The sequence below is a fragment of the Leuciscus leuciscus genome (genome assembly GCF_965113295.1).
Source record: "Leuciscus leuciscus genome assembly, chromosome: 1".
In the NCBI taxonomy this organism is placed as follows: domain Eukaryota; kingdom Metazoa; phylum Chordata; class Actinopteri; order Cypriniformes; family Leuciscidae; genus Leuciscus; species Leuciscus leuciscus.
Window position 1 is genome coordinate 70,544,235 of NC_138725.1, and position 21,636 is coordinate 70,565,870.

General features: G+C 40.4%; 2 protein-coding genes across 5 annotated transcripts; one reads left to right on the forward strand and one right to left on the reverse strand.

The window, feature by feature from the left end:
- Positions 1 to 1,302: 1,302 nt before the first annotated feature.
- On the reverse strand, positions 1,303 to 9,739 carry LOC309512398 (E3 ubiquitin/ISG15 ligase TRIM25-like). The gene is made up of 6 exons (XM_082187953.1): positions 9,066 to 9,739; positions 3,529 to 3,624; positions 3,210 to 3,443; positions 2,562 to 2,712; positions 2,116 to 2,163; positions 1,303 to 1,887 (listed from the first exon to the last, which is right to left on the reverse strand). Exons 1-6 carry the CDS (start codon positions 9,636 to 9,638, stop codon positions 1,370 to 1,372), a joined length of 1,620 nt encoding a protein of 539 aa, XP_082044079.1. The 5' UTR covers positions 9,639 to 9,739; the 3' UTR covers positions 1,303 to 1,369.
- Positions 9,740 to 12,168: 2,429 nt separating this feature from the next.
- Positions 12,169 to 20,891, forward strand: aimp2 (aminoacyl tRNA synthetase complex interacting multifunctional protein 2). Of its 4 annotated transcripts, none has more exons than XM_082186943.1 (4): positions 12,169 to 12,346; positions 13,795 to 14,001; positions 17,888 to 18,122; positions 20,193 to 20,891. In XM_082186943.1, the coding sequence occupies exons 1-4, from the start codon at positions 12,332 to 12,334 to the stop codon at positions 20,579 to 20,581; spliced, it is 846 nt and encodes a 281-aa protein (XP_082043069.1). In that variant the 5' UTR covers positions 12,169 to 12,331; the 3' UTR covers positions 20,582 to 20,891. The 4 variants fall into 4 exon arrangements, with proteins under 4 accessions (XP_082043069.1, XP_082043067.1, XP_082043070.1 ...); XM_082186941.1 differs by having other exon boundaries at positions 12,172 to 12,454; XM_082186944.1 differs by lacking the exon at positions 12,169 to 12,346 and adding an exon at positions 12,649 to 12,778.
- The last annotated feature ends 745 nt before the right edge of the window (positions 20,892 to 21,636 follow it).

The window sequence follows — 21,636 nt, forward strand, 5'->3', positions numbered from 1 at the left end:
GCATTAGAACGAAATAGCCTAACATTGTTGCATCTTGTTTACTCATATTTTGAGGTTTCCAAAAATCATGTGAAAATGTAAGAGACTCTAAAACACTAAAGTTCAGATATATTAAAATTAAAATAAGAGTCTCTGTCAGAGTCCTGCACGGGTCCATTTTTGAAGACCCGCCCCCGCAAAGTTCAGCACCAGATCCGACCCGTCACCCGTGATAATATCAAAATTAAATCCGCACCCGCCCAGACCCGTTAATATTTGGCCCGTTACCCGACCCGTGCCCGCGATAAACCACACAGGTGACGCGTTCATGTAACATAAGGGTGCGCTGCCAATAACGCACCTAAAAGCTGTCACAAAGAACTGGGAAAAGTAATGATTATTAATAGGCCTGTCAAATATATCAATGAGACATTTCAATTGTTTATTAATAAGCAAGTGTTTTCTGTGTCAAAGATGACGATGCTGACTCGCGATCTTCACAGTAGTGAATGCGTGCGCCAGAAAGAAATGCACATTTCATTCGGATTATAAGCAGAGAACAGTCTGTTTTCATTCGTTTTGAATTGTTTTGTTTAAAAGTACACATTTCATGCTTTCTATTTCTCAGGTCTGTGAGGCAAGTAGCTTATACGATGAGTTTCGGTTCATTTAAGAGACGATCAGTTCACGCGCCTCCGGCCGTGTCCTGATTATATTGCCTGCCTGCTATATTTACTTATTTATTAAATCCATGAATTTGGTAGATGAAACATTGATTAAAATGAAGATACAATTAATACAAAACGAAATTCACTTTAAAGAAAGGCTTAACAAACTTAATGAAGTGGTCAAAATCATGTCTGGCCACTCCATTTGTCTCACGATATTCGGGATAATCTTATCTTATTCATGCTTTTCACTTTTCATATAATCAACATGAAATTAAAAAAAAAAAGTAAATTATTTTATTTAAACATGAATATGAAACTAAATCGTTTTTTAATGACTGGGCTACAACACATAGGCCTATTAGCCTACAGTACAGAGACATTTAATGTCGCAACTTGGTCGGACTAAAAAAAATTAAATTGGGTCGGTCCTAAATTGACAGGGTCGGTCGGGTTACGGCAAACAAGAATATTTTTAAGGATGGCCTGACTAAAACACATATTTGTGTAATGCTGGTAATTTAGACATACAAAATATTGCACATTTTTTCATCCGCTACCCGCCCGCAAGGAGTTCATTATCCGCCCGCGTCCCCGCCCGTGAATTTTAGGAATGTCACAATCCACCCGTTTTAGCTCTGGTCTCTGTAACATCTCACTGTTACTGATTTATCAGCTCAAAGCATTATGGGTAAAATCTCTCTACAGTCTATTCTGAAACATCAACACAGTTTCACTGATGATTTATAAACATAAAACCCAGGATAGAGCGGCTGAGTGAATGTGGTCTGGACTGTGTGGATGAGGCTCATTGTGTCAGAGACGCTGTAGAAGGACAGAGTTCCTGCACTGTGATCCACATACACTCCTATTCTTCTGCTGATGGACTTTACAGGGAGAACAGTCTTTATGTTATTGTGCCAGAATGAGTATCTGGAGGAAGAGCAGAACAATCTCCAGGACTGATCATTACGTCCAAACAGACACTCATAACCCTCTCCCTTCCTGCTGATGCTCTTATATGACACTGATATATACACATATTCACCACTGCACTCAATCTCCCAGTAACATCGTCCACACACACTCTCTCTACACAACACCTGAGAAACCCAATCAAATCTGTCTGGATGATCAGGATACGACTGTTGTGTGTCAGTGTAAGTAATCACTCTGTTCCTCTCAGACAGACTGAGGCGTTTATTCACTGTGTTCAGATCCAGAGTCAGCTGATGGGAATCTGATGGAGAGAAAACACATCAGAATCAGGAATTATGAATCTGTCTGATCTTTTAATGTATCTGAACAATGTATCATCAGTGTCTCAGTGCAGCTGATCAGATATCCTGTGCAAATCATCATTTACATGATCAATTATAAAACTCTTATATCATGATTTATTTCTCCTTCTACAGGAAGAACATGAACACATTCAGTGAGTTTTTCTGCTTGTTTCTCAGTGACTTACATTGTAGGAAGTCGTTCCTGGTCTTGGGATTCATGTTGGTGAATGTGACTGTGGAAATAAACAGACATGAACAGTGTGAAGAGAAATGACAAGATAAAATACATCCATTTCTAAGACGTTTCTAATCTGATATTAGATGATGCAGGACTCATTTCTGAGAACAGAAGAATCTCCAGATGCCTCATATATAAAACACACGTATCGGATTCAATCCTAAATTTCAATGGATTTCAATTTCAATATAAACATAAGTATTTATTACTTCTAAACCATCAAGGGATGTTTGTGGCTGTTCTGTAGAGTTGATGCACTTGAATTAAAGATGAACTGTGATTTATAAAGTGGGATTTTGTTTTATAAATCATAGGAACATTTCAGAAACTGTTGTACGTTCACATTTCGGATCATTCTCCACACGTCTGTATAAACGAGGCGCAGGACTTTACCTCTATCAGAGATCTTCTTGAGCTCCTCTTTGCAGAAATCCTCCAGTTTGTCTCTCAGCTGACGGACAGATTCTCTCACGTCATCAAAAGAGGAGAGAGAACTGAAGGAAACGTCGGGTTCGTCTGTAGATTCAGGAGGTGCTGAGAGAGACTGGAAACATTACAGAAAACAGAAATCAAAACTCATCATCTCCACACTTCAGCCAATAACCTGCACTATATCAGATCTGAGCGGCTCTTGTTGACTTCACTTCTCTTCAGTGACTCACTTCAATCCAGCACTTTCACACAATCAGCACATTCTTCTCATATTCATCATTTAATGCTACAAACTCTAGTATTTCACACTTACACTCCTTGTGAAAAAGAAAGTACCGTACTTGTAACAGAAATAATATACTTAAAAAATATATATAAGTGCAGATTGGCTGTAATGTTTTCAGAAACTTAATTGCATGTTATTTGCAGTTAAATGAATGTGGTATAGTTTAATTTTGTTATTAAATGCAAATAGCTGAGCTTTACTGAGTTTTTTTTGTTGTTTTTTTTGCCCTGCTTAAGTTAGTCTCATTCTGCTGTCATGAAATGTTTCTCTGTGAGTCTCTTGCTCAAGTCCACTATGATCCTGTTCCTCTAGATCTCTGTTACCTGCAGGAACTGGATGTGATGGTGTGTGTGTGAAAGCTGCTCCAGCTCAGCGTCTCTCCTCCTCAGATCATTGATCTCCTGCTCCAGTCGCTCCAGTCGTCCTTCAGCTCGACTCACTGCAGTCTTTTCCTGATCTCTGATCCGCTGTGTCGCCTCAGAGCGGCTTCTCTCAATGGAGCGGATGATCTCAGTGAAGATCTTCTCACTGTCCTCCACTGCTGTGTGTGCAGAGCGCTGTTACACACACATCAAAATCACACAGTGAGTTCAGTGAGTCCAAACTGAGACGTCTCACACTTCTCTTCTTCTCCAGACTCACCTTATGAGACTCCACAGCCTCTCTCAGCTGATGAAGATCTTTCTGTGTCTGCTGGATTCTCTGACGGATCTTCATCTGCGTCTCCTTCAGCTGTTTCTGGAGGACAAACCAATAACAGGGAATGACACATAAAAACTACTATCACAAATTAAGGGTTAAAGATCTAGCATGGCAAGTTCCCTTTCGAAGGGAACCTCGACAATACGTCATCGACGTTATGGGGAATCGCCTCAGCGTGACCAATGACTGAAGTACCTGTGGAATCCCGCCAATCGCATTGGCCCGCGTCAGCCGTGACGTGACGCTCTGGAGTGCCCAGGAAGTATAAATAGAGCGCCGTAAGTTGGTATGGAGAAATCTGCGAAGAAAACATTTAGGAAGTGTGTTTACCCGTGCGAGAGGTGTCTTGCACCTGGTGATTCACACGACCTGTGTGTTTGGTGTCTGGGTGAAGAGCACGCGCGCTCTGCTCTCGAGGGGGCGGAGTGCGTTCACTGCGAGCGTCTTCCCTTGAGGACGCTTCGTTCTCATCTGTCCCTCTTCTCGAGGGACGAGGGACAGTCTTCTTTGCCCCGCGGATCGGGTCCCTCTCGCGCCGAGGCCGAGAGAAGACTCAGATCGTGGGGATCACAAAGAGACCTCGCTGACGATTTTGAGAGAGGGGTGAATCTCTCTCAATCGTCAGCGCGGGACGAGGGCGAGCTGCTGGCCGATGATGATGCATCTTCGGCATCTTCTAGGACAGCAAGCAGTGCTCTTCTGGCGTCAAGCCAGGGCGAGCAGGAGGAGCGAGAGGCGGGCGAGGATGCTGAGATGCTTGAGCCTGCCCAGCCCTCCTGCCCCACGTATGAGGAATTAATGGAGGTGATGGAGCGTGCCACTGCCAGGCTCGAGTTGCCCTGGCAGCGCGTAAGAGAGGAAGCTGCTCGTGGGAGGCTTGACGAGCGCTTCCTCTCTGGCCACACCCCATCGATTCCTGGGAGCCTTCCATTCCTTCCTGACCACCATTCTCAGGTCATGAAGGCATGGAAGAAACCATACTCCTCGCGCATTCATCGCTTCCAGCGTTTGAGTTATGCAAACGTGGAGGCGATGCAGGAGCATGGTTATGCATCGATGCCTCCCGTTGAAGATTCCTTCGCAGCTATTTGGCGGGGGAGGGGGCATCGACGCTGAGGACTCCCACCCTGCCATCCAAACCCCTTCAGACCACATTTCGGTTGAATGGCAGGGCGTACGCGGCGGCAGGTCAGGCTGGTGGGGCACTGCACATGATGGCTGTGTTGCAGGCATACCAGGCTGACCTGCTGAAGGACCTGGACCAGGGTCAGGGCTTGTCCCCTGATGCGGTGGCCGAGCTGCGCCGCACCACAGACCTGGCTCTCCGGGCCACTAGGCAGACAGCTGCGGCCATCGGTCGTTCGATGGCTGCCATGGTGGTCACGGAGAGGCACCTGTGGGTGAACCTGGCTGGCATTGGGGAGAAAGAGAGGACTTTTCTCCTCGATGCCCCGGTTTCGCCCTCTGAACTTTTTGGAACCTCCGTCGAGGCGGTGGTCAGAAAGTTTAGAGAGGCGAAGGCGCGCTCGGCAGCATATAGGTCCTGTATACCGCTCCGGTCCAGGTCCGCACCCAGACGCCCCTGGGGTCCTGGCCCGCCTCGCTTCGAGGAGCGTAGGCAGGACCAGCGGGACTCGGCCGCCGCTCGTGCCCCTCCTCTGGTGCGGAGCAAGGCCATGAGACGGCGCGAGTCCAGGAGGAAAAGGCGGGGGGTAAGGAGAGAGGACTTCCAGTCTAGGCGTGAGGAGGATCGCCCTGGGAGGAACAGATAGGCTTTGTTCCTCCTCTTTTAAGCCCACCTTCCCTCTTTCCCCATTTTAAAGTAACATCAGGCCCAGCGGACCTATGATGATGGAGTATTAGTCTGACGGTCTGCATCGGGCTTGGTGTATAGCTGAACAGAGTAGATATGTTTCTTTATCTAATAAGCTAGCTTGTAAACAGTATATTTAGTAGTTTTTCTATCAATATAGGAGTCGCTTCCATATACTTATTGTGTGTTCAGGCTTCCTCTACTCTTAGAGTCTTCCTGCAGAGGCCTTTTATGCAAGTAGCAAGCTAGTTTTGTGTCAGTATATGTAGTAGGCTTCCTCTCCATTGAGGGTTGTATTGCTGAGGCCTCCTTATACTTATTGAGCCTAGACGGACTAGTTATTGTCGGTATATGTGTTAGGCTTCCTCTCCCTATGAGAGTCGTACTGCTGAGGCCTCCATATACATATTGCATGTTTCAGGCTTCCTCTACTTTTAGAGTCATCCTGCTGAGGCCTTCATGCAAATAGCAAGCTAGTTTTTTATCAGTATATGTAGTAGTCTTCCTCTCCATATGAGGGTCGTATTGTTGGGGCCTCCATATACTTATTGAGCCTAGGCGGGCTAGTCATTGTTAGTATGTGTGTTAGGCTCCCTCTCTATATCAGAGTCGTACTGCTGAGGCCTCCATACACATATTGCATGTTTCAGGCTTCCTCTACTTTTAGAGTCATCCTGCTGAGGCCTTCATGCAAATAGCAAGCTAGTTTTTTATCAGTATATGTAGTAGGCTTCCTCTCCATATGAGGGTCGTATTGCTGAGGCCTCCATATACTTATTGAGCCTAGGCGGGCTAGTTATTGTTTGTATGTGTGTTAGGCTTCCTCTCCCTATGAGAGTCGTACTGCTGAGGCCTCCATATACATATTGCATGTTTCAGGCTTCCTCTACTTTCAGAGTCATCCTGCAGAGGCCTTCATGCAAATAGCAAGCTAGTTTTGTGTTGGTATATGTAGTAGGCTTCCTCTCCATATGAGGGTCGTGTTGCTGAGGCCTCCATATACTTATTGAGCTCAGGCAGGCTAGTTATTGTTAGTATGTGTGCTAGGCTTCCTCTCCATATGAGAGTCGTACTGCTGAGGCCTCCATATACTTATTGTACTGCTGATATATGTGCTAGGCTTCTTCTCCATATGAGAGTCGTACTGCTGAGGCCTCCATATACATACTGCATGTTTCAGGCTTCCTCTACTTTCAGAGTCATCCTGCAGAGGCCTTCATGCAAATAGCAAGCTAGTTTTGTGTTAGTATATGTAGTAGGCTTCCTCTCCTTATGAGGGTCGTATTGTTGAGGCCTCCATATACTTATTGTACTGCTGATATATGTGCTAGGCTTCCTCTCCATATGAGAGTCGTACTGCTGAGGCCTCCATATACATACTGCATGTTTCAGGCTTCCTCTACTTTCAGAGTCATCCTGCAGAGGCCTTCATGCAAATAGCAAGCTAGTTTTGTGTTAGTATATGTAGTAGGCTTCCTCTCCATATGAGGGTCATATTGCTGAGGCTTCCATATACTTATTGGTGTCCAGACCTTGAGCTAAAGCTCGGTGTTGGCCCTAGGCTACAGCTAGCCTGACGTGTAGGCTGTAGGGGCTGTTACCTGGAATTATTGTAGTGGTCAGGCATCCCCTTAGCATGGTGGCGTTGGTATAGCGTTCCCCATAACGTCGATGACGTATTGTCGAGGTTCCCTTCGAAAGGGAACGTCTCAGGTTACAAATGTAACCTTTGTTCCCTGAGAACAGGGAATGAGACAATACGTCTCCCTGCCATGCTTTCGGTTCTGCCTGTTCAGTCCCTTCAGACGAAGAGGATGACATGTTCTCTGGGCGCTCTGTTTATACTTCCTGGGCACTCCAGAGCGTCACGGCACGGCTGACGCGGGCCAATGCGATTGCCGGGATTCCACAGGTACTTCAGTCATTGGTCACGCTGAGGCGATTCCCCATAATGTCGATGACGTATTGTCTCGTTCCCTGTTCTCAGGGAACAAAGGTTACATTTGTAACCTGAGACGTTTATACTGTAGGTTCAAACCACAGATCAGTGAAGTTTGATGTTATTGACGTCATCATCTTTGATTTGGGCTCTGCGTACATGAGTTGATCAATGATTTGATTTGATTTGTGAATCAAAATTGGTCCTTAAAAAAAAAAAAAACTTTTAAAAGTAGCATTCCTTTAAAAAAGTATATGTGAATAATATGCTTTAAAAGAATATACTTAAGTGTGAACTGAATGTAATGTTTACAGACACGTAGTTGCATGTTAATTGCCATTAAATGAAAATGTATTATAGTTTAAATTTATATTTAAAGCAATTAGCTGAACTTAACTGGAATTTTTAAGTACTTCATATGTAATTTCATAATTCTACTGTGTTTTAAATATAGTTAAAGTGAACTGTCATCTGTACAGACAAGCATTTATGATAACTAAAATATACTGTAATAATGAAGTTGTACATTAAAAATATATTAACTTTAAATATATCGAATAACACACTGCAGTTGTAATTATAATCAAGTACTTTGGTATGTCAATCAACACATCAAAATAAGTGCAATAAAACACAACAAATAAGTGTTCCTCTGGATGGAGCTCTCTGCCTCTTTGCCTGCACATGTTGTTGTACGGTGTGTTAGCTGGTGAACATGTAGCACAATAGACTGTGATTGCTGTGCTCCTCTTTATGGTAACAGAGTGCTGTTAGCCACTTGTGATCTGTTTCTAAAAACATCAATGCCTTAATGATCCCACCTGAGAAAGTGTACTTAATTTGAGAAGCAGTAGGGGGTGAGTGCCTTGTTTTTCTTTGTAGGCCAAAACTACTTTTTCTCCTGTTTATTTGGTTAGATGAGGAGATAGGGAACGTTATTGTATGTTTTGTTTCTTTTATTTTATGACTCATAGGGAAGTTAGTTTTTGTGGGAAAGTTAGTTTCTGTTTGTTTATTGTTTTGGCATTAGCATTAGCATTAGCTCACCCCTGAAGATTTGCTTTGAATCTTTTCATTGTTTGTTTGATTCTTTCTTTTCAAGAGATTGTTTAAACAAGATGTCTCTTGTTTCAAGAGATTGTCTAAAGACATACAAGAGAGCAAGAAAAGACAATAAAAAAAGTCAAACTAAGAACTATTGTTTTGTTGTTACATCCCTGACCTCGACCAGGGACCGTAACAAAAGCATGACAAAAGAGTCACATTGAAATATTAAATATTAAAATGCACTTTAAAGTAAAACTTTTAATTTGACATTCTTTCATATTGTATTTATTAAGTGAAACAGTCATGAACATTTACTCTCTTTAAGTGCACTTAAATGGCCTTTCATTTCATTAATATTATATTTTCTGCAAGTACAGTTTTTATTTTAAACATACTTTTAATTTGAAGTACAAGTGCACGTTAATACAATTAATCACACTTATTTTTTTCAACTACTAGTGGTTAAGATTAATTTTATGTTTTTTATCCTTTTTGGAGCTTGAAACTTTTGTACCTCATTGACTTAAAATGTATAGAGTAAAATAGACATTTTTCAAAATATCATCTTTACAATCTACAGAAGAAAGTGAGTCAAACCGGTTTGGAACAACATGAGTAAATGAGTGAGTAAATGAAGACACTTTCATTTCTGCGTGATCAATCCCTCTCAGCTCATACCTGTGTCTCTGTCCTCTGTGCTGCAGTTGATACAATGTTGTGGTTTTTATGTTCATACTTCTTACACAGAACACAAATGCATTCTTGATCAGTGACACAGAACATTTCTAGCTCTTTATCATGTTTACGGCAGATCATGTCCTGCAGTCGTCCAGTGGCATCAATCACTTTGTGTGGTTTACGAGAGTGATATTCCTCATGACGGTCTAAATGAGTTTGACAGTAAGATTCCTGACACACCAGACAGGACTTGACGGCTTTGTATTTTCTTCCAGTACAGACGTCACACTCCACGTCTCCAGATCCAGCGTAACAGTCAGCAGGAAGTTTAGTCTTCTTCAGTTTCTCCACCAGTTCAGCCAGAATGGTGTTTTTAGCTAAAGCAGGTCTTGGACTGAAGGTCTGTCTGCACTGAGGGCAGCTGTAGACTCTCTTCTCATCCTCCTGATCCCAGGAGTCTGTAATACAGATCTTACAGTAACTGTGTCCACAGGGAATAGCCACTGGTTCCTTCAGGAGATCCAGACACACTGGACACGTGAACTCATCCTGAGAAAATCTGGCTTCTGCCATTTTACTGCATGAATACAGAGAGACACAAACACACAACAGCTCAACAACACTTCAGTTTCTGTTTCTCTGAACTGAGGAGCTGAAATAGTTTTCTGGTTCTTTGTTTGAGTGACGTGTGTAAAACAGGAGTGTCTGTAAAGCAGTTTAATTCCTCATTCCTGATCAAGGAGAGTCACTTTACTGCTGTGTTTACTGTATGTGTCCTTCAAGTGGAGTCAAAAATATCATAATTACGAGTTCCGAGCTCATGAATGACAGAGTTAAGATGTATTCACGAATGCATATTTCTATATACTGTGTCAAAGTAATGTCAATATGTCAAAATGTACAGTTCTAAGATAATACAGATCATGCTAGCTAACATGATGTATTCATTTAGGCAGAAACAATGAGCTCATTAACCCTTTCCCCACCAGAGTCTTTAAAAATATTGCAACTGCCAGCGTTTTTTAATTTTTTTTTAATCATTTTCACAAAACTTTCATGACCCCCAGAATATTTTGTTGAATGAATATCTGAACATACAATATATATAAATAACAGATCCTCTGTAGCTTTAGGCATTATTTTTTTAACAACACTTAAATGTGGGTAAGTTTCACAAAAACAACAACATTTATAAACAAAAGCTGAGAAAATTTGTTTGAATTTGTTGAAAATGTTTTCAAAGACTACAACGTGTTGATTTTACTTTTACTATTTACGTGTTTCTTGTTTTGCCTGTGTTTTGATCATAGCAAAGAGGCTTCTATACTCTTTGATCATAGGCAGTAAAATAAAGGTTTTGATCAGGAGATTCTGTCCTCTTTCAGAAGATGTGTGATAGCGCCCCCTACCGTATAACAGTGAAAACACAGAAAACTGGAAAATTCCGTCAATGGAAAGAGTTAAAGCAATTATTACAAGTTGTGATCATAATGATTACAATGTATAGAAAATTTGGCAGTTTTGTATGTTGATTCAGAGTTGGCATCATCTGATGTCCTCGCAGGGGTTGGCGTCCTCTCTTCACAAGTGTTGGATCATCTGAAATCTTCATAAGAGGCTGGATCCAAACTGGAGCAAAAACAGAAAAGCAAATGGAAAATAATCAGCGGAGCTGCTGTTCATAATATTTCAAGTAATATATAATCATGTGCTTTTGATCTGATATAACTGCAGTATAAGGTTATGAGGTCCATTATGTGAATGATTGGATAAAGAGATGCGTCTTTAATCTAGATTTAAACTGAGAGAGAGAGTCTGAGCCCTGAACATTATCAGGAAGGCTATTCCAGAGTTTATGAGTCAAATGTGAAAACGCTCTCCCTCCTTTAGTGGACTTAGATATTCTAGGTATAAACAAAACAAAAATATAGGATATGTTAACTGTCTTTCTTTTCAATTAAATGGCTTAAATAGCCTAATGTATGCTCCTTGTTTTCACTTATTTGTAATTGATAAATAAAAACACAATATCTGTAAGGTGTCTAAACTACGAAGAGTTGAGCTTGAAGTGTGCTGTACATTAATGTCAATATGCTGCTCTGAATTCTCCCTCCAGTCTCATATATGTTGTAGCCTGCCGCCCTCTGCTGGACACTAACCAGACAGTTGATGGACCCCAGTGACTTCTGCAGTATACGGGGGAAAATAGACTATGGAAGTCAATGGAGCTCATCAACAGTTTGGTTACCGACATTCTTCAAAATATCTTCTTTTGTGTTCAGCTGAATAAAGAAATTCATACAGGCTTGGAACGACATGAGGGTGAGTAAATGATGACAGAATTTTCATTTTTGGGATGCCAAATATAAAAAAAATATAATATAATGTAATGTAATGTAATGTAATATAAAATTATATATTATCATATAAAGTTATATAATATAATGTAATGTGATATAATTTAACATTATATCATATAAAATAATATAATATAATGAAATATAATATAATATAATGCAATGTAATATAAAGTTACATAATATAATATATTATAATACAATGTAATATAATATAATGTAATGTAATGTAATATAATATATAACATTAAATAATATATAATGTAATATTTATATTATATAATATAACATTATATAATATAATGTAATATAATATAATATAGTTTATATACAGTACTGTGCAAAAGTCTTAGGCATGTTAATATATTTAAAATATCTTTTGCTGTAGTAAGTAGGAAATATCAGTTTACATTTCCAAACATTCTTTTTGCCATTAATTGTAATAATCCAGTGAGATTTGTGTATGCACAAGGAGTCTGACAGCAGCCGGTATGATCTGATCTCACCATCATCGAGTCCGTCTGTGATTACATGAAGAAACAGAAAAAACTGAGACAGACTATTAACATGCCTAAGACTTTTGCACAGTACTTTGTAAGTCTACACAATTTCAAAATCAGCCAGTTCTGAATTAACTAAAGCAAATCTTTGCCAAACACTTCTGATATCTAACACTTCCTGAAATCCTAAAAACAAAAATTTTCAAAAACAAAGCAGATTTCACCCTCTGTCGTCACTGCGCGCGACCTTGCTTTTCACTCTCACCGGAAATGACGTGCGACGACCTCTTTCTCTCTCTACTCGGCTACTGTTAGCTGGCTGCTAGACGGACAAACCCCGTCAAAAAACACACATATCTGGATCCCGTGCTTTTATTTTGGCACTGGAGTGCGTTGGTCACCCGTCATCATGCCCATGTACCAGGTAAAGCCCGTCAGTCCCGGTGACATAAAGATTGATTTGCCAACGTGCATGTACAAGTTACCGAATGTCCACGCGCAGGGAATGAACTGCAGCGAGCACGCGCTTCAGGTAATCACATTAACGAGCAATTCACCATTCAGATGCCACACACACCAGCACCAAATAATGAAAATGCGTATGATACACAGTTTCTTTGTTGCACCAGACAGACTGGTATTGCCACTCTCACTCAGTATCAGTCTGTCTGATGTAATACACACATGCAGATTGGGTATGATTGACAGCTGCAGTGTTCTGTGCTCTGGAATGAGAGGTTGGCCCTCCAAATGATATCTTCCTGAAATTACACTTTGTTTAATACACTACTGCTTACCAGCGACTAACAACACCACACTGTCTGAGACACTTAGGAAGGAGATGGATCATACTGGAGTAAGACAAAATGATGATGAAATGGTAAATTGATCTAGTTATATACATTACCTGTCAAATTACCTGACATTACCTGTCAAATGTTTTGGATTTGTTAAGATTTTTTTTAAAAGAAGTCTCTTCTGCTCAAAGAGGCTGCATTTATTTGATAAAAAACAATTAAAAAAACAGTAATATTGTGAAATTTTATTACAATTTAAAACTGCTGTTTTCTATGTGATTATATTGTAAAATGTAAGTTATTCCTGTGATCAAAGCTGAATTTTCAGCATCATTACTCCAGTCTTCAGTGTCACATGATCCTTCAGAAATTATTCGAATATGATTATTTGATGTTCAAGAAACATTTCTCATTATTATCAATGCTATTTACATTTTTATTTCAGCATTCAAAAGTTCAAAGAACAGCATTTATCTGAAATAGCAAGCTTTTGTAACATTAAACACTACCGTTCAAAAGTTTGGGCTCAGTTATAATTGAAATTTTATTTCTTGGGTAAACGAAATAAAAGAAATCAATACTTTTATTCCTCAAGGATGAATTAAATTGATCAAAAGTTACAGTATAGACATTAATAATGTTACAAAAGATTCTTTTGAACTTTTTATTCGTCAAAGAATCCTGAAAAAAAAATTGTACACTGTTTTCAACATTGATATTGTTTTTTGAGCATCAAATCCGCATATTAGAATGATTTCTGAAGGATCATGTGACACTGAAGACTGGAGTAATGATGCTTTGAACACAGGAATAAATTACAGTCATTTTAAATTGTCATAATATTTAACAAATTTTTTTTTTTTTTTTTTATCAAATAAATGCAGCCTTGGTGAGACTTCTTTTAAAAACATTAAAAATCTTACCGATCCAAAACTTTTGACAGGTAGTGTACATATATATTAGGATCCACTTAGTTTAATGCAGTCAAATGTAGTTTTGTAGTGTGTAATACTATGTTTGAGAGGGAATCCATGCAGTTGCATGTAAACCGTCTCTTGTCATGTGTGTGTGTCAGAACGGGGAGGTGGATCCGGCTGTGAAGGCGCTGGAGGAACGTCAGGATGAAGTCCTGAGAAGACTGTATGAGCTCAAGGCGACGGTGGACGGGCTCACGAAGACCGTGACCACTCCTGATGCTGACCTGGACGCCACCACGCTCTCTCACGCACCTGTCGAGTCTGTGTTCAGAGGAACCGCTGATCTAGACTCCCTACTGGGCAAGGTCAGCCTTACATGCGCCATTAGGCATTTTACATTATTTACCTTAAAGCGATAGTTCACCCAAAAATGAAAATTAGCCCATGATTCAGACTCAGTCTCACATTTGAATACAGTTGCAGCAAACAATCACAACCGGGTTAACCGGATTGACATGTTTAGACTGGCATGTTTATGCATGCTTGAGGAAAACATCTGAATTTGAACCACCCTAATGTAGCTTAAAGGGATAGTTCACCTAAAAATGAAAATTAGCCCATCATTTACTCACCCTCAAGTCATCCTAGGTGTGACATTCTTCTTTCAGACGAATACAATCAGAGTAATATTAAAAAATGTCCTGGCTCTTCCAAGCTTTATAATGGCAGTGAATGGCCGTTTATGTTTTGAAGTCCATAAAAGTGCATCTCTCCATGATAAAAGTGCATCTCTCCATGATAAAAGTGCATCTCTCCATGATAAAAGTGCATCTCTCCATCATAAAAGTGCATCTCTCCATCATAAAAGTGCATCTCTCCATCATAAAAGTGCATCCATCCATCATAAAAGTGCATCTCTCCATCATAAAAGTGCATCCATCCATCATAAAAGTGCATCTCTCCATCATAAAAGTGCATCTATCCATCATAAAAGTGCATCTATCCATCATAAAGTGCTCCACACAGCTCTGGGGGATTAATAAAGGCCTTCTGAAGTGAAGCGATGCGATTGTTTAAGAAAAATATCCATATTTAAAACTTTATCGACTAAAATAACTAGCTTCCGGCAGACGGCCGTACGCAAGTCGACTTACGCCAAAAGAGTAACACTTGATGATGTGTGACGTAGGATGTAGGAGTAGTGTAAGCTTTGACGCCTCTCGCGGTTCAAACACACAGGGCTGGGCAACAAACTCAAGCTCCTCCCACATTTCTCTTTAAAAATTGCTGGAAGCTTGTTATTTTAGTCGATAAAATTTAAACTGTATTGAAATGTGGGATTGATTCTGAAAGGGTGATGTTTTAAAGGAACACTCCACCGTTTTTTGAAATAGGGCTTATTCACCTTCTTTCCTACATTTAGATAGGTGGGCAAATGCATTTTTGTCTCAGTGCATGCATTGTTTTAGTTTGACAGGGTCGGCGCTAGCTTAGCTTAGCACAATGAATGGAATCCTTTGTTGCCAGCTAGCATGTTCTGAGTAAAAGTGATATAAAAAATTTTAAAAACCCACCTAATTACTTCTTGTGGCCTGCGTATTCACAACAAGTACAAATAGTGATGCAGATTAACACTAGGCGATTTCCTAGGCAGATATTGACTTATATATTAAGGACTATATTAGGGGGAAGCACAGGCGAAGCACTGCTACTTGGGCGTGATATCTCTGCGCCCAAGTAGCAGTGCTTCACCTGTGCTTCCCCCTAATATAGTCCCAAGTCAATATCTGCATAGGAAATCGCCTAGTGTTAATCTGCATCGCTATTTGTACTTGTTGTGAATACGCAGGCCACAAGAAGTAATTAGGTGGGTTTTTAAAAATTTTTATATCACTTTTACTCAGGACATGCTAGCTGGCAACAAAGGATTCCATTCATTATGCTAAGCTAAGCTAGCGCCGATCCTGTCAAACTAAAACAATGCATGCACTGAGACAAAAATGCATTTGCCCACCTATCTAAATGTAGGAAAGAAGGTGAATAAGCCCTATTTCAAAAAACGGTGGAGTGTTCCTTTAAAGCAGGGGTGGGGAACCTTTTTCCTATAAAGGGCCATTTACAATTTTTTAACATTCTTTAAGGGCCATTGTAATGAGCAGGGTCGTTTCTAGGTTTTAAAAACATCAGGGGCTGGGGGTGGGTAACAAGATAACATGATTCAATACAGAGAATAATGTATATTTTAGGCCTATATGCAGGGGGCAGACTGGTTAAAAAATTCAGCCCTGGCACTGTAGCCACACCAGCCCACATTACCACACAGACACACACATTCAAATGTGAGGTAGTCCGGGGGGTTCGGGGGTATGCTCCCCAGAGAAAATTTTGATTTCTCGGACCTACATATGTGCATTTTAAGGTGTTTGAAGGCCAACATTTTTTGATGACAATAGCTTTAAAAGCATGTCAGTGGGCAGTAGCATAAATTATTTGTCAAGCAGATAACAGATTCTTAAACATGAGAATGAGGATAAATGTTGAAATGAATGATCCACAAAATGGAAATGCAAAATGTTTCTGCTTATTGTTGACAATACACAATCACATATTCTAAACAGGAATGGCCTTAAATGAGAAATCTTTCAAGGATTATTTTGCATAGATGTAAACTTTTTAGCATTAAAGATGGGTTTCAGCAACTTGTTTCTTTCTTGAGTTAATCAATGTTTTTGGCACTATTAAATCAGTTCAATTAAATTTCAATTGTTCACTCATAAAGACAGTCACTTGTCACCACTTACTGGCTTAATGATGCAAGTTGCGCAAACACAGACAAGCGGAGTGATACAAACTGTGAAAAGGCTGATGCTGGTGAAATATTCAAACACATTCGAGGACCTTATATATATATATATATATATAGGCTACATATCAGAGTTAAATAGGAATACATTGTAATAATGTTAATCAAGCAGACTAATTCACACGACTGCGCAGCAATACTTAAGCTCATTATAAAGCGCCCCCGAAGCTCATCCGTGAGAAACTTGAAACCGGTGCGGCGCGCAGCTCATTAACACTCGCGCTACTGGCCTCGCCCTGCTCTCACGGCTCGTGGACTTGTGCTGCTTGCCACTTTGCCTATTTTGTGTTTTCTATCAAGGGAAAAGTAATTGCTGAGATTTTTGTTTCTGAAGTTTTTTTTTTTTTTTTTTTTTGGAGGAATTGACTCGCGGGCCGCATCAAACTGTTTTGCGGGCCGGTTACGGCCCGGGGGCCGGACGTTCCCCACCCCTGTTTTAAAGGGTTAGTTCACCCAAATTGTAAAATCCTGTTATCAAGTTGTTCCAAACCTGTACGAGTTTCTTTCTTCTGCTGAACACAAAGGAAGATATTTTGAAGAATGTCGGTAAGCAGAGAGTTCATGAACCCCATTGACTTCCATAGTAGGAAAAAAAAATACTTTGGAAGTCAATGGGGTTAATGAACTGTCTGGTTATCGACATTCTTCAAAATATCTTCCTTTGTGTTCAGCAGAAGAAAGAAACTCCTGCAGGTTTGGAACAACTTTAGGGTGAGTAAATTACAGGATTTTCATTTTTAAGTGAACTACTCCTTTAAATGCAGTTATGACGACCTCTATAATTCAAGTTATGAGGACAAAAAAGATAAATCCCTTTATGAGTTTGGTTTTTCTATTTATTTGTCACTATCGCACAGCCCTAACTGAGAGCTATTTAATCTCAATTGATTTTTATTTGAATGTGGATCCTTGTAAGATGGAAGATTGTTTCTGCCATGAATTTAAAAAAAATTATAAAAGGAATTCAGATTTTGTGAACTAATATCTCATAATTATATCACAAAAAAAAAAATATATATATATATTTTTTTTTATAAAGGACTTCTATTTCAAATAAATGCTGTATTTTTTTACTTTATTTACCGGTTTCCACAAAACTATGAACTGTTTTCAACACTGATAATAATCAGAAATGTTTCTTGATAATCAAATCATCATATCTGAAGGATTTCTGAAGGATCATGTGACACTGAAGACTGGAGTAATGCTCAAAATATATATATATTTTTTTAAGTAAATTGTGAGATTTCCATTACAAGCTTCTGCTGTGAACCAAAGCATGAGATTCATAACAAATGAGTGATACATTTTAATGTCCGTTTGAAATAGATTCACATTTTGTAACTCTTCAAACGTGCTGAGTTGACCCGTTCCTCATTGTCCTCCAGGACCTGGGCGCGCTGAGGGACATCGTGATCAACGCCCACCCTGCCCGTCCTCCTCTGTCGCTGCTGGTGCTTCACGGTCTGCTGTGCCAGCGGTACCAGGTGCTGTCCAGTGTGCATCTGCACTCCTCTGTGCCCGGCGTGCCCCCGTCGCTCATGTCCTGCCTGGGCCCGCGACACACAGACAGCTACGCACGCCAGCGCTTTCAGCTGGGCTTCACTCTCATATGGAAAGATGGTGAGAGGGTACACAAGAGCAGAGCATGTCTTACACCATGTCCTAACCAGATGCGACGCGATAAGATTCCAGCGACAAATTATTTGTCTGTTCACACTAGACGTGACGTGACTGCGAGATGCGTCCAAATCAATCAAAACACACAGCCAATCAGAACAGATGTGGGCGGAGTCTCGCAGCGAGTGCACAGCACCAGAGAGTCATCTTGTAGCTACTCGCAAGAAAATGGATAAGTAGCTACATAATCAAATTCACAATTATTACACCATTTAAACAGTATTAAAAATACAGAGTTACTAAAACAATCTTTGTCAAAGAATACACTTGTTTGTTCACAGTTTGAACGTTCTTGTTTCCATTTGTTTAATTTCAAGATCTGAGGTGAATTATCCATTGTTGCTTTTACGGCTATAAAGCTGGAGCACTAAATGATATTCAAAGTCACATTGCATGCTTTTATAATTAAATAAAGCACATAAACAGTACCTGAGATTATCATCGCCACACTTTGTGTTTGTTGTTCCAGCGTGACGTCGCAGAAAAATAGAAACCATTTCTAAAATAGAATCGTCGCGTGTCGCCGTCGCGGCGGGTTAGGACGAAAACTCTGATTAACATGGAAAAGATACATTTTATCGCATGTCGCGTTGCGTGTAGTTAGGACACGGTGTTAAAGGGTTAGTTCACCCAGAAATGAAAATGCTGTCAGTAATTACTCACCCTCATGTTGTTCCAACCCCGTAAGACTTTCATTCATCTTCGGAACACAAATTAAGATATTTTTTATTAAATCTGAGGGCTGTCTCACTCCTCCATAGGCTTCTCTGTAACTGAAACTCGCCGGCCCAGAAAGTTAGTAAAGACAATGTTTAAAATAGTCCAATTACGACTTTATTCAACTATTCATTTTCTACTGTGTGGGCCTCTGAGTGAGTTCACGTAGTGTAACAGCGCAGCGCTTCTGGGTTGTACGTCAGAACGTAGGCTCACTATTGGCCAATATCACACACATGACCAGTGTCGGCCAATAGTGAGCCTACGTTCTGTCGTTGCGCTGCGCTGTTACACTATGTGAACTCACTCAGAGCCCCACACAGAAGAAAATGAATAGTTGAATAAAGTCGTTTTTTTGCGCACTAAAAGTACTCTCGTCGCTTGATAAACTTAAGGTTGAGCCACTGTAGTCACTGTAGACTATTTTAAACATTGTCTTTACTAACGTTTCTGGGCCGGTGAGTTTGTTACATAGAAGCCTATGGAGGAGTGAGACAGCTCTCAGATTTAATCAAAAATATCTTCATTTGTCTTCCGAAGATGAACGAAAGTCTGACGGGGTTGGAACAACATGAGGGTGAGTAATTACTGACAGCATCTTCATTTTTGGGTGAACTAACCCTTTAATTCAAAACCAATAAGCTTGAAAATAAAGCAATTGGTTGAAAGTGGAAGTGCCACTGAAATATTAAAGGCAAAAAGCCTGAAGACTCGGTGGCACAGAGTTTTGAAAGTCTTTGTGGTGTGCAGTGCAGTGTGTGTGGTCTGATTAACTTTTCAACATTAAATTTCATGCAACATCTTGAAGGCACCGTCCTACATATTACAGTGTCGTGAGATCTTGGGTTTCCATCATACATTTCTTGAAAATCTCATTCCTTTTCTCTGTAGACGCGATTTTTGGCAATGCTTTCATGGAAACTTAAATATATACATGCATATGTGTGTATTTATATTTACAAAATAATTATACACAGTACACACACACATATATTATGTAAACACAAACTTTTATTTTCGAATTAAGACAAATTATTTCTATACTGTCCTCTGTAACCGGTAGGCGTGGCTTGGGAGTGTCCTCGTAGGGCAGAGAAGCAAGTGCATTCTGGGAGTTGTTGTCTTTCATCCACATGAGCCAAAAATACATGTTCTGGCTTGTCTCAGTCTAGAAGGCACCGACTTCTTAAAATAATTTCACATTTCTACTACATAACTGACCCAATTTAAATACACATTCATCTTTCCAGCGGTGAAATGTCCCTGTAATCGTTGCGTGGTCTTGTCTGGTTTCAGTGTCGAAGCTGCAGATGAAGTTCAGCACACAGAACATGTGCCCGATCGAGGGGGAGGCCAACGTGGCGCGCTTCCTCTACCGTCTTTTGGGCGCCGACCCCCAGGACCCGGTCTCCGCCACGCAGATGGACAGCTGGATCGACACGGCGGTTTTCCAGCTGGCCGAGGGGGGCAATAAGGAACGGGCGGCCGTGCTGAGGTCACTGAACGGGGCTCTGGGACGTTCTCCGTGGCTTCTGGGCGAGGGATTCTCCCTGGCTGACGTGGTGTGCGCCTGTTGCGTCCTGCAGACCGGTGAGAGCGGCTCGGCTCCTGCAAACGTGCAGCGCTGGCTCAAGTCCTGCCAGAACCTGGGCCACTTCCACTGCGTGTATCCGCTACTGCAGTGAGCGAGAGCTGTGAGGTCGGCGCAGGTCAAAACGAGGAACGCCACTGTCAATCGTGTAATGAAAAAGGGAAGTGCAATGTGACATCATCAATAACCAAGTTCTGCCAACGAACACTGTTACATCCAAGAATCCGGTGTTTCCTGAGCTCAGGTCTGTAGGATGACGTGTGGTGATGATGTCATGTTGATGATTATTTAACGGGAGTAGATCTGGAACTGATCCCAGGCCAGGTCAAACTCTCAGAGAGAGGGCTTTACTGTAAAACACAACTCCCTCCCGCCTTGTGCCTAATAAAACGCTTTAAAGATGTTGTGTGTTTCTGTTGGGTATTGTGTGGGGTGTTAAAGAAGTGGCAGCTCAAAGACCTGCAGGTATGTGATGTCTTCTTCGTCAATCCTATTAAACCTTTTCACTACGGGTCAGACGTTTACGCATTGATTTCTTTTTTTAATAATACAGCCGTATGTAAAGTAGAAGTATTAGACCAAAGGATGGCAGTTTTATTTATTTTTCTATTTATGGTGTTCTTTATAAAGCAAAATACACTCTTTGGGCTCAGCAAGAAAAAAAAAAAGATTGATACTCTTATTCAGCAAGGACATTAAATTGATCATTAAGTGACATTAAGTGCATTTAAAAATTGAAATTTCGGTTTCAAATAAATGCTGTAGTTTTTTAATACAAAATGAAAGTTCAGCTTTGATCACAGGAATAAATTACATTTTACAGTCTTTACTTTTGTAACATACCAACTTTTGTATGATAGTGTAGCTTTCAAATGTTGTAACGTCAATTGATTAAGCAAAACAAGTGTAGTAAAAAAAAATTTTTTTAAACATATATATATATAAATGGTATTTGAAGTAATTGGCAAAATGGCATTTGATGTATTATAACCAGAATGGCCCAATCAAAGAGCCTGCGATACTTAATGTAACCTGTGGATGGCAGCGAAATACTCAACAACTCAATCCACTCAAGTCAATTTCCCTTCAGGCAAAATAATTGTAATTTCACAGCTCTCAGATCTTTCCTCTTCACACACTTTACATATC